At 43.8% G+C, this 15,972-nt stretch overlaps 1 protein-coding gene across 2 annotated transcripts in view; it reads left to right on the top strand.

The window, feature by feature from the left end:
- Nucleotides 1-5,733: 5,733 nt before the first annotated feature.
- The window catches only part of MICU2 (mitochondrial calcium uptake 2), a 115,663-nt gene continuing 105,424 nt past the window's right edge, over nucleotides 5,734-15,972 (top strand). Inside the window, exon 1 of one of the 2 annotated variants that reach the window (XM_003833031.5) lies at nucleotides 5,734-10,184. In XM_003833031.5, coding sequence (XP_003833079.1) covers nucleotides 9,975-10,184 — 210 coding nt within the window. In that variant the 5' untranslated portion in view covers nucleotides 5,734-9,974. The remainder of the gene's footprint in view (nucleotides 10,185-15,972) is intronic. The other variant, XM_034936443.3, reaches the window with a different exon arrangement.

Raw genomic sequence — 15,972 nt, 5'->3', positions numbered from 1 at the left:
CAGCTGCTGTGACAACCAACCACAAAAATCTCAGTCTCTTAACACAAGAAAGTCAGCGAAATGTAGATTGTGTGTTTCTCCTCAGCAGCTCTCCGTCAACAAGAGACCTACCCTAGCTATCCCTGCTGGCATGCATGGCCTCTAAGAGCCCTGCAGAAGATGAAGAGGCGGGGCATGGAGGAAGGTACATTGGCTCTTAGCTACTTCGGCTGAGAATGGACACAGTCCGCTCTCCTCACATGCCATTGGCCAGAGTGTGAGAACATGGCCACACCTCACTGCAGGGGAAGCTGGGAAATATATCTTCCGTGTGCCCCAGAAAAAGAAAATAAAATGAGATTTGGTGAATGTATAACACTGTCTCTGCCACAACTGAGAATGCCAGGCTGTGGAGATTGGATGTGATGTAAAATGCACTAGCCTGGGGTTCTTAAAGGGGAGTGTCATACCACATGGGATAAACTAATGGTATGAGAACAAAATATTAAAACTTCTACGCATTGTTAATTTTAATCAAACAAATATGTACATTCGAGGATATATATATATTTTAAGAACTATAGGCTGGGCACGGTGGCTCATACCTGTAATCCCAGCACTTTGGGAGGCTGAGGTGAGTGGATCGCCTGAGGTCAGGAGTTTGAGACCAGCCTGGTCAACATGATGAAACCCTGTCTCTACTAAAAATACAAAAATTACCTGGGCGTGGTGGTGGGTGCCTGTAATCCCAGCTACTCACGAAGCTGAGGCAGGAGAATCGCTTGAACCTGGGAGGCAGAGATTGCAGGTAGCCAAGATCGAGGCATTGCACTCCAGCCTGGGTGACAAGAAGGAAACTCCACCTCAAAAAAAAAAAAGAACTATATCTATATATATTTATAGGCCCTAAGTAAGATGACCTCATGTCATGATATGCAAGACAAAAGATCATAAGTTCTGTGACTTGAAGGATTCATGAGAGGTGTCCTTACTTGACCGTGAGCTTTCAATAAATTGTTAAGGGTTGAAGTTTCTGTGCACCCAGTTAGGTGGTTTTACCAGTTATATTCTCTAGTGTTGACGAAAATAAGCCTGATGAGAACGGATACCTGGATTTTTTTTTTCTTTTGCGACAGAGTTTCACTCTTGTTACCCAGGCTGGAGTGCAATGGCATGATCTTGGCCCACTGCAACCTCTGCCACCCAGGTTCAAGCGATTCTCCTGCCTCAGCCTTCCGAGTACCTGGGATTACAGGCACCTGCCACCATGCCCGGCTAATTTTTTGTGTTTCTAGTAGAGCCAGGGTTTCACCATGTTGGCCAGGCTGGTCTTGAACTCTTGACCTCAGGTGATCCACCCACCTCGGCCTCCCAAAGCACCGGGATTACAGACTGAGTCACCGTCCCTGGCCAATATCTGGCTTTAAAAGAGTCCTGCGAAAACTCTACAGACTGATGATGCTAAAACATTAAAATGCCAGTGAACAAGAACAAACTAGCAGGGCTCATGCTTCTGCTCTCCAGCTTTATTATAAGATAGAAACAACTATCTAATCAGACAAAATCAGTCCCCAAAAAAGGTAATTTGAAAAAAATGATTTATATCCACTACCATTAATAATGAGCCTAATCCTAAATGTACATTAAGCCCTAAGATATTAACTATTAATGGTATGAAGCCAGAATAAGAACTCAATACTACTATCCAAAGCATGAAGACCAGCCTCTACAAATACATTTTTTTCAGGAATATTCAATCCAGTACTTGACAAAATTTTACTCAGCTTGCATATTCATAAGTCCCAAGTGAGAAACTCACAAACCCCATTGAAAAAACAGGAGTTTTATCACAACAGGTTTTTCCCATTGTAATAAAAATCACTAAGATAATATTCATTCACTCAAGAAGTAATTACTAAGTGCCTACTGAGGGCTAGGCATTGTTGTAGGCATCACAGATTTAGGGATGCACAGAACATGCAAAACTGACTGCCCTCCTGGAGCTGACATTCTAGGGCAGTGGTTCTCAGCTGAGGGTGATTTTGTTCCCTGGGGGATATTTGGCAACATCTGGAGACATGATATTTGCTTTTCACAGTTGAGGCAGGGAGGAGTGGGGGTGCTACTGGCAGGTGGTATGTGGTGGGTAGAAGCCAGGAATTCCACTAAACACCCTGCAATTCACAGCACAGCCCCCCACCCCACAACAACAACAAAAAATTCTCTGTCCCTGCGTGTCCATAGTGATGAGATTGAGAAACCACCACCGTTTAATTTTGTAAGAATAAAATGGCTAATGTATCTAGTCTTTACAGTACTCCGGAATAAGTCAGAATGTGGCTATGAAACACTTTTTCATTTCATTCGATGGCGTCAAAGAGTCTGAAGACTTCAGAAGACAAACGTCCCCCAAGTGGAGGACGGAAATGTCATAGGAATACCAAGAGGATATTTCAGGCCTGCAGTCAGAAGTGTGGGGCACCCCAGCAGCACCCTCCCCGCCATGCCCAGCACCCGCCAGGCCCCTGCGTGAGAGCAGGTCAGACCGCCCACGCGCAGCACCGCAGCGACTGCCTCCTTACCCAGCGTGCAACTGTGTCCGGAATTGGTGGGTTGTCTCTCTGACTTCAAGAATGAAGCCACGGACCCTCGCGGTGAGTGTTAGTTCTTAAAGATCAGGAGTGAAGCTTCAGACCTTGGCGGTGAGTGCTACAGCTCTTAAGGCGGCGCATCTGGAGTTGTTCGTTCCTCCTGGTGGGTTCGTGTTCTCGCTGATTTCAGGAGTGAAGCTGCAGACCTTCTCAGTGAGTGTCACAGCTCATAAAGTTGGTGCCTACCCAGAGTGAGAAGCAATCAGACTTATTGCGAACAGCAAAAGAACAAAGCTTACACAGCGTGGAAGGTGACCTGAGCTGGTTGCCGTGATGGTCGCCAGGGGGGGCCTGCTTTTATTCCCTTATTTGGCCCCACCCACGTCCTGCTGATTGGTCCATTTTACAGAGTGCTGATTGGTTCATTTTACAGAGAGCTGATTGGTGCATTTACAAACCTTTAGATAGACACAGAGCGCTGATTGGTGCATTTACAATTCTTTACCTAGACGTAAAAGTTCTCCAAGTCCTCACCCGACCCAGAAGCCTGGAAGACTTCACCTCTCACGACCCTGGCACCTGGGGCTGCCCCTGCTCGACCCACTGGCCGGCCTGCTCCAGGGCCCAGTGCACACTCTTGGGGTCCGGGTGCTTCCTCATTGCGAACCCCGCCCGGGTTCTGGCACAGGTCCACAGGTTGGGAAGTGGCCCAGCCCTGCCAGCCACCAGCCCGCAGGCCTCAGGCACCCCAGGAAGCCAGGGGACCTCTTGGGCCTGGCGCCTACCCTCAGAGGCCCTGGGTGGAAACAGATCACACCTCCCGCGCATCCTGTGGCCGTCTCCTGGAAGACGGACCTCCGTGGTCACCACTTCCCCAAGCAGCCCAGAAGACCCTTTCACTCTACCCGGCTGGTGCTTCTGCCTAGGGAAGCCCCCAGGCTGAGGTGCCCCCAAACTAGGTACAGCTCTGCAGCGGACCCCACAGTCCCGGTGTCTGGGCTCCACGTGTGAAGCGCCCACCGATGGCAGGAGCTCCTGTGAGACAGCTCTTTGTCTCTGCCAAACACGTCCTGGCCCCTAGGTCTTTGCCCCCATCTGAAGCACACCCAGGAAACTCTCAACACCCAAAGGTTGCCATGAAGTCCTCACAACTGGAAGAGGTCACTGTGGCTGTGGCCAGAGGAAGTGATGAGGCGAATGAATCAAAGCTGTGGTATCACCCGCCTGTAGGCCAAGCAGGTGGCAGCAGTCGCCAACACTCCCAGCCACCAGTCTGCTTGTGTGCAAGGCGCAGGCCTGCCCACCTGGGAGTTACCTGTCATACCTGGCTCCACCCTCCTTACCAGGTCTCCACTGTCTCTAGCTGGAGACAAGACCATAAGGTCATTGTCTGTGAGAGCCACTGAATGGTGACCATCTCAGTGTATCCAAGTCTCGGAAGCGCAAAAGAAACTCAGGGCAACCCAGTCAATTGGAGAAAGAAGCTCTGGAGAAAAGCCAGATCCTGCTGCCAGATGCCCAGCCTCCTGCCCTGCTGATGGCCTCTGGGTGGTGGTGCCAACACCACGTGTTCACACCATGCTGTAGACTAAAGACAGCTAACCAGCAGACTGGCTTTGGGGAAAAGGAATGAATGATGAAATTGAAATTTTCATTTGGGTTTTTAAGAAACAATAAAAATGTCAAAGCATTTGCATTTACTTAGTGGCTTGGTCTTCTGCACAGTTAAGAACAGGCTATTAAATTCTGGATGTCTCAATGCACAAGAATACATATCACAGACTTGAACATTTCTGCAGAAATCTTGGGATCAAGGAACATTTCATGAAATTATTTAGATCTTGTCCCTTGCTCCTCTGGATGTGCTGTCTTTCTTAACTCTTCTCTGTCACCATCTTTGATGTGCTTGAGATGTACATTTTACAGCTGAAAAGGAGCAAAGGAAAGAAAGTGTGAATTGTCTCCTTTGGTGGGCTACACCGAACTTTGGAGATATTATAACACATTTTAAAATACCAATCAAATTCTTCTGACATACACAATCTGTTCCATAAATGTGTTTCCAGAAAAAATATTTTTTTGCAACCTCAAATGTTGTGCTGTCACTAATTTTCGTAAGTGTACTTTATGACAACACAGATCCCTCTCCCTGAGATGTGGAAGTGTTACACAACACTCATACAACAGACTTTTTAATCTTCTTTCTGTTAGTGTCCCCCAGCCTCCTAGCATTTTTAGCAATTTACACAACTTTTTTTCTTCAGTAAATGTTTGTGTCCATTGGATTATAAGCATTATTAAGAAATACAAAAACAAAATATTGGTGTGTGGGTTTTCTTTTTATGAGCACTCATCTTTTAAAAATCCATAATGAGCTGGGCACAGTTACTCATGTCTGTAATCCCAGCACTTTGGGAGGCCAAAGAGGGAGGATCACTTGAGGCCAGGAGTTTGAGACCAGCCTGATCAACATGGTGAAACCTCATCTCTACAAAAAATACAAAATTTAACCAGGCAAGGTGGCACACGCCTGTAATCACAGCTACTCGGGAGGCTGATGAACGAGAATTGCTTGAACCTCGGAAGCAGAGGTTGCAGTGAGCTGAGATCGCGCCACTACACTCCAGCCTGGATGACACAGTGAGACTCTGTCTCAAACACACACACGCACACATACACACAAAATAAAAAATAAAAATAAAAATACATAATAAAATATGTAGAATAAAATTATATGAGCCTGGGGGCTATGCCAACATAATCTAATTGAGGGAAAAGGAGAAGGTGGAGATGAAATAAGACTGGCCATGAGTTTGTAATTGTGGAAGTCCAGCTCTACTCATCATTCTACTCTCTCTAATTTTATATATATTTGAATTTTTCATAAGAAAAAGCTAAAAAAAGACAAGTATAATGGTTTCATTACCTCAACTAATAGTATAGTCACTCCTTCCATTCAGATTAATATATTTTTGTGAGGTACCTTTTTGAGCTATGACAGTCATCAAAAACTAATGTATAAATTAACTCAACATAATACCAGAACTTGTATCTCATAAAACCTAAATCAGCATTTTCCAAGTTAATGAAGCCAATTTAATCACATATATCTCACTAAAATACTAACAGTTTTAGAATAAAACATTCATTGCATCTTTAATAATAAAAATACAATTTTATTTTGTAAATACTAGTTCATCTTTACATCACCATTTACATTCTTACTATGTGGCTTTTAACATTTAGTTGTAAATGTGTAGATTTAAGAAATAAGCATACATAAATGGCAGGTTACATACTTTTAAAAGTTTTCAGCATAGAGGGCATAAGCCAATGTGCGAGAGCACAGCCCGTGCCCAGGAAGCTCTATCCTATTTGTGCTTGTTGTCTCCAATGTGTGGTCCCATGCCTGGCACATATTTCACATTCGATACAGTTTGTCAACTGAGCAGGAAAAAAAGACACTTCGGAGTGGCATACAAAAAGAATTTTAGAAGTATAAAAATAAACCAAAACCCATCTCCTCATTTTCCAACTGGGAGACAGAGGCTTAGGAAGGGTAAATCACAGAGCTAATGGATGTATGGTGAAAGAAATGTTTTAGGAAGATTGATCTAACATAGATCTGTGGGATGCTTCAGAGAAGAGAAAGACGAAGCAAAGGCACATGTTAAGAGATGGTCACAATAATCACAGGGCAAGGTAATGGGAGCTGCACTGGGAGGAAGGGAAGGTAATAAGATGCAGACGAGGATCTGAAAGACATACAAAACGCTCCTCTGGGCACTGCTTTCTCACTGTCAGTAAGATTTCATTTTAACCTATTTCTACACATGCTGGTATCAATCATGATACCCAGATATTTTTACTCATGGCCCCAAACTGCACAAAAAGACATAATTAGCAGTTCTTTTGACTCATTTAGGGCCTCTGAGAGTGATTCATACCCTCCGCTACACAATTATCCACCATAAATATAGTTCAACCTCTGACTATTCCAAGCAACGGTTCTTTATAATGTCCACGCATATGCTTTTTACTTCATTCCTATAGGAGTCCAACCTCTTTAACTAATCTTTTGAGATCTCCCATATTTTTTCTCCTCCGCCTAAGATAGTCTGTCTCAGTGCACATTATTCTGGAATAGAGCAGTAAACAATCTTTCAGAATCCAATAGCAATTTTTGTTTTTCTCCCCACACATGCTAAGATCAAAGATGTGTTTGAGTTAATAATCTCTTCTAAAATGGAAATACAAAGGAGTAGATATCTTCAGTAAGAAAAACTAGTTGACCTCTTTTGTTCAAGACCAGTAACCCAGAGGGAATCGAAGTTTTGATTGTCAGTAAAAAGGACAATAATTTGAAGAAGCGTGTGGATAGTGGCTAAGAAAGGCCAGGATAAAGTCTGGGCAAGCAGAAGAAATACACTGGTGGAGCATCTGAGATTCACAAGAGGAGCTCAGCCTCAAGGTGGGTGGGGACGCTGAAAGGGAAGCATGAATACGCCAGTGACAAATGTGCAGAGGGTCAAGGGGGCTGACAACTGTTCCACAGACTGGAGATCATTGTGTGGCCCCTGCCTGGCCCTCAGGACACTCCAAGCCAGTCCCCAGCTAGCCCTTCTGCACCAAGCCTGTCAGCACACACTGTATGCACCCTCCCCCAGGCTCTCACCCTGCCTCAGACCCCAGCAAGTTCCAGATCAAGTCTTCTGTCTTCCCTAGATGCTTTTCTGCCTGTGCCAGCCCACCTCACCCTTGCCTCTCTGTACAGTATAAAAGTCAGAGACAATTGTTTTGAAATTCAAGCCTAGCCTCTCCAGTGAAAATAAAGCTCCTTAAGAGCAGTTTTTCTGACATATCACTTTCGTTCTTCTTCAGAAAAAAGAGCAGGAGTAAGTGAATTAAGAATACTTTGAAACAATAAGTATTTCCATCCTGTTTTCGTCCAGTTATTTAAAACAGCATACAATGTACAGCTTTAGAAGCAGCTTCTTATTTGGGGGTTGGTTTATAAACTGCATGGTTGAAAATACATCCCAGCCCAGGACTTTACAGCTGATGATGAAGAAATGAACAAAGCTGGAGCCCAAAAAGACCAATATAGTCAATGTGCTTAGACAAATGTCAGCAGCTGCCAAGGAAGATTTCATACTTAGAATGGTTATTCGACTAGAGATTGGTTCTATTATAAGAATTTGTTTCCTCTGCATAAGAAAAGTTTGAATACATTAAATTATAAGTGAGAGTTCTAGATGCCTGGGCACATAATGAAAATTTTAAAAATAACTAATTACATTGTTTTCCAAGTGGGTTCAAAGATTTTTTGGCAAAATAAAAAGAAGCTTTTGTTTTGAAAATAAAGTACCCCAAAGGAATAATATACTTCTGTATTTCGGATGGCCAAAGCATAGAAATATGAACCCCTGAGTTTCATTTGTGCCATTTATTTATTCACTTATTTACTCACTCATTGAATGTCTATTATGTGCTGGGCATTGTGCTAGGTGCTAGAGAAACAGAGAAAAGGAAGACATCTCACCCACAAGGATGTCAAATTGTGGGAGAAAGACAATGTTCTTAAATATGCTACATGTTTTAATAGGAATCTAAACTTATCTTGGGCTTAAGGCAATACTGAGTAATAGATGCCAGGTTTCATTAAATACCTAGAGGAACTGTGTGAATTAGGCAGTTAGAAGTATACACGTAAAGACTATGGTTTCTGGAAATCAAGAATAAACTACAAGGTAAGACATCCAGGGTGTCCAAAATATCCTAGAAGTCCTATTATCACCAGGAAACAAGCTAGATGTCAATAGTCCAGAAAAGCAGGACATGTGCCAAAGCTACCAGAGTTAGCAGAGGTGAAAAACCGTCCAGAGGTTGACAAAGTCAGGCTAGATACGAAAAAGCAGGAAAATCTCAGGTTAAGATGGGCTAGTGATCTGGAATCATGGACATTCAGTCAAGCTCATTTGTGTTCACAGGGCAGAAGTAAACCAAACCTTGACCACAGTAAACGCACATCTGTCATGAGCCTACCATGTGCCAGGCATTTGGCTAGTCACTTTATATAAAATATCTCATTTAGCTTCCCCACCCCAAACTGTAAGAGGGTTGTTCACAGATGAAAAAATTGAGACTCAAAGAGATTAAATACCTTACCCCAAATAGCAGTGATCATCTACCAAATCGTGAGTTATTTACAAATGAGAAAATGGAGACTCAGAGAGATTAAATAATTTGCCCCAAACCACAGTGATCATCCTGATAGAGCTAAGATTCAAACCTTGAGGTCTGGCTCACAAGTCTGTGAAGTGAGGCTCATCTCTCTACTTCCTACCTGGGAAGGCACACTGAAAAGTAAGTCCAGAAGCTGAGGGAAAAGTGAGGAACATCTGATTGCAGATTAATTTAGACAAGCGGGCTAAGAGAAAGGGAGCAAGGATTAAGGGCAGATAATAACAAAGGGATCCACGGAACTTCCACTGAATGATCAAATTAGATTTCGTGTGACAGGTTTTTGTTTTTGTTTCTTGAAGTTTTGTTTTGTGCAAAACTTCAAGACAGCAGTGATTATGTGATTAGGAGTCTTGGCCCCTTTGATGTTGGCTCCGTTACTGCATGCCCAACTAAAGCTTCTAATAGCTGGGGACATTTCAGAGGCTGAACAAAGAGTTTATTAAAAAGAGTTACTCAGGAAAAGTGAAGACCAAAGAATGGAGGATTGGAGACTGTTAAATAAAACCAAGTAGTCTGCCTCAGCTACATCACTTATCACCAATGGAACAGCCAGGACTGAGGTATCGTTCTAAATCTGCACTGGGGAAAACCTCTGGGTCCCTGATGATAGAGACATGGGGCTGGTGTGCTGCTGTCTCTGACTTTTAGTTCTAGGTAGGATAAGAGCTACTATCAAACCTTTTGTTGAAACTGAATTTAAATTCATTATAAGCAAATAGTGAGTGACTGAAATAAACAGAATGCCTTGTCTGAGAGTTGTTTTAGCAGAAATGAAAGAACAGTCAAGACTATAAGCATAGGAAGACATGAACAACACAGATGCAGAAGAGACTATTTCAAAAAACGTTTCACAGTTTTACAAGATGAAAAAATGAAAAGGAGAAACCTGCCCACACAACCGAGGGCACTATCTTGTTTTGGACTAGGAAGTCATATTATACTGTCTTCATACTCTTCCTGTCATCCCATCCCCACAGCCTTAGAAGGCAGCCCCGGAACCGAAGGCCACCTCTTGCGGCTGCGAGCGTCGCCTCAGCAACCGCACCCACGGCGCACGCCCGGTAGGCGGGGCGGAAGCCTGTCGGATGTCGCGAGAGTTCCCAGGCGGTAGGCGGCGGCGCCGGGAGAGAAGCGCCGTGTAGCTGCGCTTCCGCAAAGATGGCGGCGGCTGCGGGTAGCTGCGCGCGGTTGGCGGCCTGGGGCGGAAAACTGCGACGGGGGCTCGCTGTCAGCCGACAGGCTGTGCGGAGTCCCGGCCCCTTGGCAGCGGCAGTGGCCGGCGCGGCCCTGGCAGGAGCAGGAGCGGCCTGGCACCACAGCCGCGTCAATGTCGCGGCGCGGGATGGCAGTCTCACAGTCTCCGCACAGGTACGGGACGAACTCCTTCTGCTAGCCCCAGTCAAGCTCCTCCCTCCCCTGACGCCCTTTGGCGGGGAGTGGTTTGGCGCTGGGCGGCTCTCCCGGAGCCGTGGGTGGAGGTGCCGCTGCGATCGGAGCGCCCTGCGGCTGGTGGGACTCGCTCCTTCCTGGACCGGCCCCCGGCCTGAGCCCCCGAGGGCCTTCGAGGCTGGTGACCGGAGATTCTGCCTCCCTTGGGAGAACCCCGCGGACGCTGAACACCACGGCCCGCAAAACTGGCCGCACTAATTTAGTGGTGATGAGTGTGGGCGTGTCTTAATTCGAGGCTCCTAATTCAGAATCTCACTGCGCCTCGCCTCTTGCTACCTCTCTGGTCAGTGAAGTGGCATTCACATCCGCAGGTGGTTTGCGTCCAGTTACCCCTGTGGGATATACCTTTGTTAACCTTTGCAACTAAGTTTTACGATCTTTTCTTTATATAGCATGATGAAGTTCTGTCGATTGCTTTTTTAAGTCACGAATGTGTCAGCCACAAAAATTAACCAGTTGATTTCCAGATTTTATTATCAACTTTAAGGAACATTATTGCATGATTATAAACCTTAATATCTTAGTGGACCATAAGTTCTAAGCAAAAATTGCTCCTAAAACCTCCATCTATTAAAGACAAGAGTCTGCCGGGCGCGGTGGCACACGCCTTTAATCCCAGGGCTTTGGGAGGCCGAGGCGGGTGGATCTCCTGAGGTCAGGAGTTCGAGACCAGCCTGGCCAACATGGTGAAGCCGCTCCCCACCCCAGCCCCGTCCCCCCGGTCTCTACTAAAAAATATAAACAATTAGCTGGGTGTGGTGGCGGGAGGCTGAAGTAGGAGAACCGCTTGAATCCGGGAGGCGGAGGTTGCAGTGAGCCAAGATCGAGCCATTGCACTCCAGCCTGAGCTAAAAGAGCGAAACTCCGTCTCAAAAAAAAAAAAAGATTCAAGTTCCCTATTTCAGGATAGATGATGTTGTAACGCATTTGAAAATTTGAATGAGTAGTGCTTTAAAATTTTTGTAGACTTAGTAAGTTTTTACATATGAGCTTTTTTGAAAATTGAAAGTAGTAGTTTATTATTTTCTTTTTTAGATTTACATTATGCCTTTCTAGCGAAAAACTCAAGGAACATTCAGATACAACAAAAAAGAGAGGAAAGAAGGCCTTCTGAGTTAAAATTAAGTATTGGCAACTGATATTCCTTGTTTGTATTAACATACATTATAATTATATTGTAAACATATATAATGGAAAGATCTATTATCTAGTGTTTTTATAGCATTTTTGTGAATCTTGTGCCAAGGAGTTCAGTGTATTCATCATTAGTTTCTGTCCCCTAGATTCATCCTGGTTTTTTTGTTTGTTTTTTGTTTTTGTTTTTGTTTTTTTGACAGGAGTCTCGCTCTGTCGCCCAGGCCGGACTGCAGTGGCGCTATCTCGGCTCACTGCAAGCTCCGCCTCCCGGGTTCACGCCATTCTCCTGCCTCAGCCTCCCGAGTAGCTGGGACTACAGGCGCCCGCCATCGCGCCCGGCTAATTTTTTGTGTTTTTAGTAGAGACGGGGTTTCACCGTGTTAGCCAGGATGGTCTCGATCTCCTGACCTCGTGATCCGCCCGCCTTGGCCTCCCTAAGTGCTGGAATTACAGGCGTGAGCCACTGCGCCCGGCCGATTCATCCTCTTTTTAAGACCCTTAGGTTAATCTTCTCCGGAGTATCACTTTAACCACACAGTGTACCCTTCTTCAGAAACCCTTCTTCAGTGTCTCATTTTGCCAAGAGTAAAATGCACTTTTTTTTTTTTTTGACATGGAGTCTCTTTCTGTCACCCAGGCTGGAGTGCAGTGGCGTGATCCCGGCTCACTACAACCTCTTAACTCCCCGGTTCAAGTAATTCTCCTACCTCAGCCTCCCAAGTAGCTAGGATTGCAGGCATACGCCACCACGTCCAGCTAATTTTTTTTTTGTATTTTTAGTAGAGCCGGGATTTCACCATGTTGGCCAGGATGGTCTCGATCTCCTGACCTCGTGATCCGCCTGCCTTGGCCTCCCAGAGTGTTGGGATTACTGGCGTGAGCCACAGCGCCCGGCCAAAATGCACATTTTAAAACTTTGTCTTTCAGAGCCTTTTATAGTCACACTCTGACCTGACGCTACTCAGGCACCTTCCCACTAAAGTGATTCACTCACTATCCCTAGAACAAGACTTAAATACCGCTCACCCGCCAGCTGCAATTTGTAGACTCTTGATTTCACTTATCCATCTAATTGGTTTTTTTTTCTGGCCCACTTCTAATCTTTCTCCTTTTAAATCCCTGACTTGATTCTAAAAGCTTCACACTAGTGTAGTTATTTTGGATTCTCTTCCCAACTCTCAGCTCTCCTTCCCTGCAGCTTTGTAAGTTTAATCTTAGCTAAAGTAATACAGAAACCATTTTATTATCAATCGTTTTATAAGGTCTGTTGGCATAGCATTTGCCTGATCTGCTATTGGACCGAGACAGTGGTTCTCATCCTTTTGCCACCACGGTGGACATTCCTTTCAGCATCAGTGGCTGAATACAGGAAGGATTGAGAGGACCTATAGGTTGAAAACTTTGCCTTCACCTCAGTGATTTTGATAGATTCCCTAAGAAGTGGGCCTACTACCACTACTTTAGGGACAGGTGTGCATAGTTGAGCTAGATAGATACCAGAATTTTGGCTTGTGATGAATCTTTCATTGCAATAGAATTTTATGCATTAATATAGTTACATTGGTATTCCACGTTGGTAAACTCTTCCTGACGCGGCCCTATAATAATAGTGAAGATGTCCGGCCGGGCCTGGTGGCTCACGCCTGTAATCCCAGCACTTTGGGAGGCCGAGATGGGCGGATCACGAGGTCAGGAGATCGAGACCATCCTGGCTAACACAGTGAAACCCCGTCTCTACTAAAAATACAAAAAATTAGCTGGGCGTGGTGGCGGGCGCCTGTAGTCCCAGCCACTCGGGGGCCTGAGGCAGGAGAATGGCGTGAATCTGGGAGGCGGAGCTTGCAGGGAGCCGAGACCCTGCCACTGCAGTCCAGCCTGGGCGACAGAGCAAGACTCCGTCTCAAAATAATAATAATAATAATGATAATAATAATAATAATAATAGTGAATATGTCCTTCATTTTCAGTCATTACACTAAGTGCTTTTTTCCAATAAAAATATAAATTTATATTAATGGAGTCCTACACTTTTCTAGTTCCCATTGTGACCAACAGCTTGCATTTGTGAGGGTCAGTCGGGAATTAAGGGTAGAGTTTCATGTCATGAAACAGTAGATAAATTGGAACCTTCCTTTTTTCTTTACTTTCTTCCTTTCACAAGTATTGAAATCTTACTCTGTGCTAGACAATATGCCAGGAGCAGGGATTAGAGACACAGTTTATGTGCTTACAGTTTAATGGGGAACGGCAGTTTTAATACAATGTGATAAATGCTGTGGTAGGGTTAAATACTGGGTGCTGTGGAAGCATAGTGGAAGAGTATTTCACAAAGTCTTGGTTTCCTGAAGGAATTATGTGTAGGTTGACACCTGGAGGGTGACTGCAAGTTTGCTAGGCAAAGAGAAGGGGAAGAGTTTTCTAGGCAAAGGAGATAGCTTTACAGAGATCTGGAAGTAAGAGTTGGACTCAGCAGAGTAAGAGCTGCAAAAGATGGGGTTCAAAATTGGGTGTGAGCAATGGCTGGGAATCAGATCATTAAGTGTCCCATAAGCCATGTGACAGGAATTTTTATCTTGAGGACAGCAGGAAGCCATTGCAGGATTTCTTAACCCTCATGGACCCCCATATGTCCATGCATAGAATTTAGGGGATCCATGAACTTAGAAAAAAGATTACATTTTTGTTTTCATTGACAAAATTTCATCGACAAAAATTTTGTTTCATTGTTTTCATAAATTGTTTAATGTTTTCTTCATTTAATGAATGTAGGCAACAAGCTATAGTGGTATTACAGTAACTGCCTTTGTCATGAACAGAAATCTCAGATATTTTCCTACTATATTAGAGTTGTTGTAAGTATCTCAGAGTATCACTTCTTCAAAATGAAAACACTTTTTAAACCTGCCACCATATCATATTATTTAATGCATAAATAAGTCCATGTAATACTATGTCACAAATTTGTTTCTGACCTTTGGAAAGAGTATTGGGACTTTAGTAAAGGGAGTGAATTGAAAACTAGATTTAGGGAGCTGTTGCAATAATTCAGGAGAGAGTTGATGATAGCTAAATTAGTGGATGAATTCAAAAGACATTTAAAAGATAAATTCGTAAAGACTCTGAATTGCAAGTCTATGTATGGTGTTGTTACACCTGGCCAACAAAATAGTGCCTCCTACAAAGAAATTCTTAGTGGAACTTGTTTTAGATCATGTTAGCACATCAGTTATTTCTATGTAAACTGCTGCTTTTAAAACAATATTTGAAAACTTTTCTAAGCTTTTAGTATTACTCCCATTACAATGTTATATTTGATTCAGACATGTAAAATCAGAAATCATAGAAGGGAGGAGACAGACTTATTCTGTTGTTCCAGTCCATTCTGCTATAAAAGGATAGCTTCATTCTTAAGCCTTGATACATTTTTTGAAATTATAAAAAGTTATTTCAATGGAGAAGGGAGGTTTAGGAACCTAGAGAGTTTTAGAGTTGGAAAGGTATAAGTGTACTTCTTTCCTGCAGGAATTTAAATAATAAAAGTGTTAAGGCAGTGGTCCCCAGCCTTTTTGGCACCAGGGACTAGTTTCATGGAAGACAATTTCTCCACTGATGGAGGTGGGGGTGGTTTTGGGATGCAGCTGTTGCACCTCAGATCATCAGGCATTAGTTAGATTCTCATAGGAGTACAGTTCACAATAGGTTTTGCGCTCCTATCAGAATCTAATGCTACTGATCTGACAGGAGGTGGAGCTCAGGTGGTAATGCTCTTTTCACCTACCACTCACCTCCTGTTGTGTGGTCCGGTTCCTAACAGACCATGGACCCTTACTGGTCCATGGCCCGTGGGTTAGGGACCCCTGTGTTGTGGTTACTATTGTATTTCCTTATTATAAGCTAGAATCATATATTGGCAAATCCAAACTGATTAAAACAAACCTCCATTTCACTAAGTAGATACTCAACAGTAGATGATGAGACTAAAAGTAAAGCTTTCTGAACCATTACTTTTATTTTCTTTTTTTGGAGATGGAGTCTTGCTCAGTCACTCAGGCTGGAGTGCAGTGGTGCAATCTCGACTCACTGCAACCTCCGCCTCCCGGGTTCAAGCAATTCTCTGGTCTCAGCCTCCCAAGTAGCTGGGACTACAGGTGAATGCCACCACGCCCAGCTAATTTTTGTATTTTTAGTAGAGACGGGGTTTCACCATATTGGTCAGGCTGGTCTCGAACTCTTGACCTCAGGTGATCCGTCCGCCTCAGCCTCCTAAAGTGCTGGGATTACAGGTGTGAGCCACCGCACCTGGCACCATTACTATTTTAAGTCATTGTAATCATGCCCAAAACTGGGGAAGAAAAGTAAAAACAGCAAAGCCAAAGTAAAATACAATATAGTTCACAGTTGACAACAGTGATATCAGTGATATTTTATTTGTTATTGTTCACTCGTTAATTGCATGAATATTTCATTTACTCCCTAAATTTTCTTTCCAAATTATACGTAATATTGGATACTTTAGTTTTTTTTAATTCATAACAGGTTTTTGTTGTTGTTGTTTGCTTTTCAATAGAAA

This window comes from Pan paniscus, chromosome 14 (genome assembly GCF_029289425.2).
Source record: "Pan paniscus chromosome 14, NHGRI_mPanPan1-v2.0_pri, whole genome shotgun sequence".
Taxonomy (NCBI): Eukaryota; Metazoa; Chordata; class Mammalia; order Primates; family Hominidae; genus Pan; species Pan paniscus.
The sequence above is the reverse complement of the archived record's forward strand: the minus strand, read 5'-3'. Positions and strand labels throughout refer to the sequence as shown.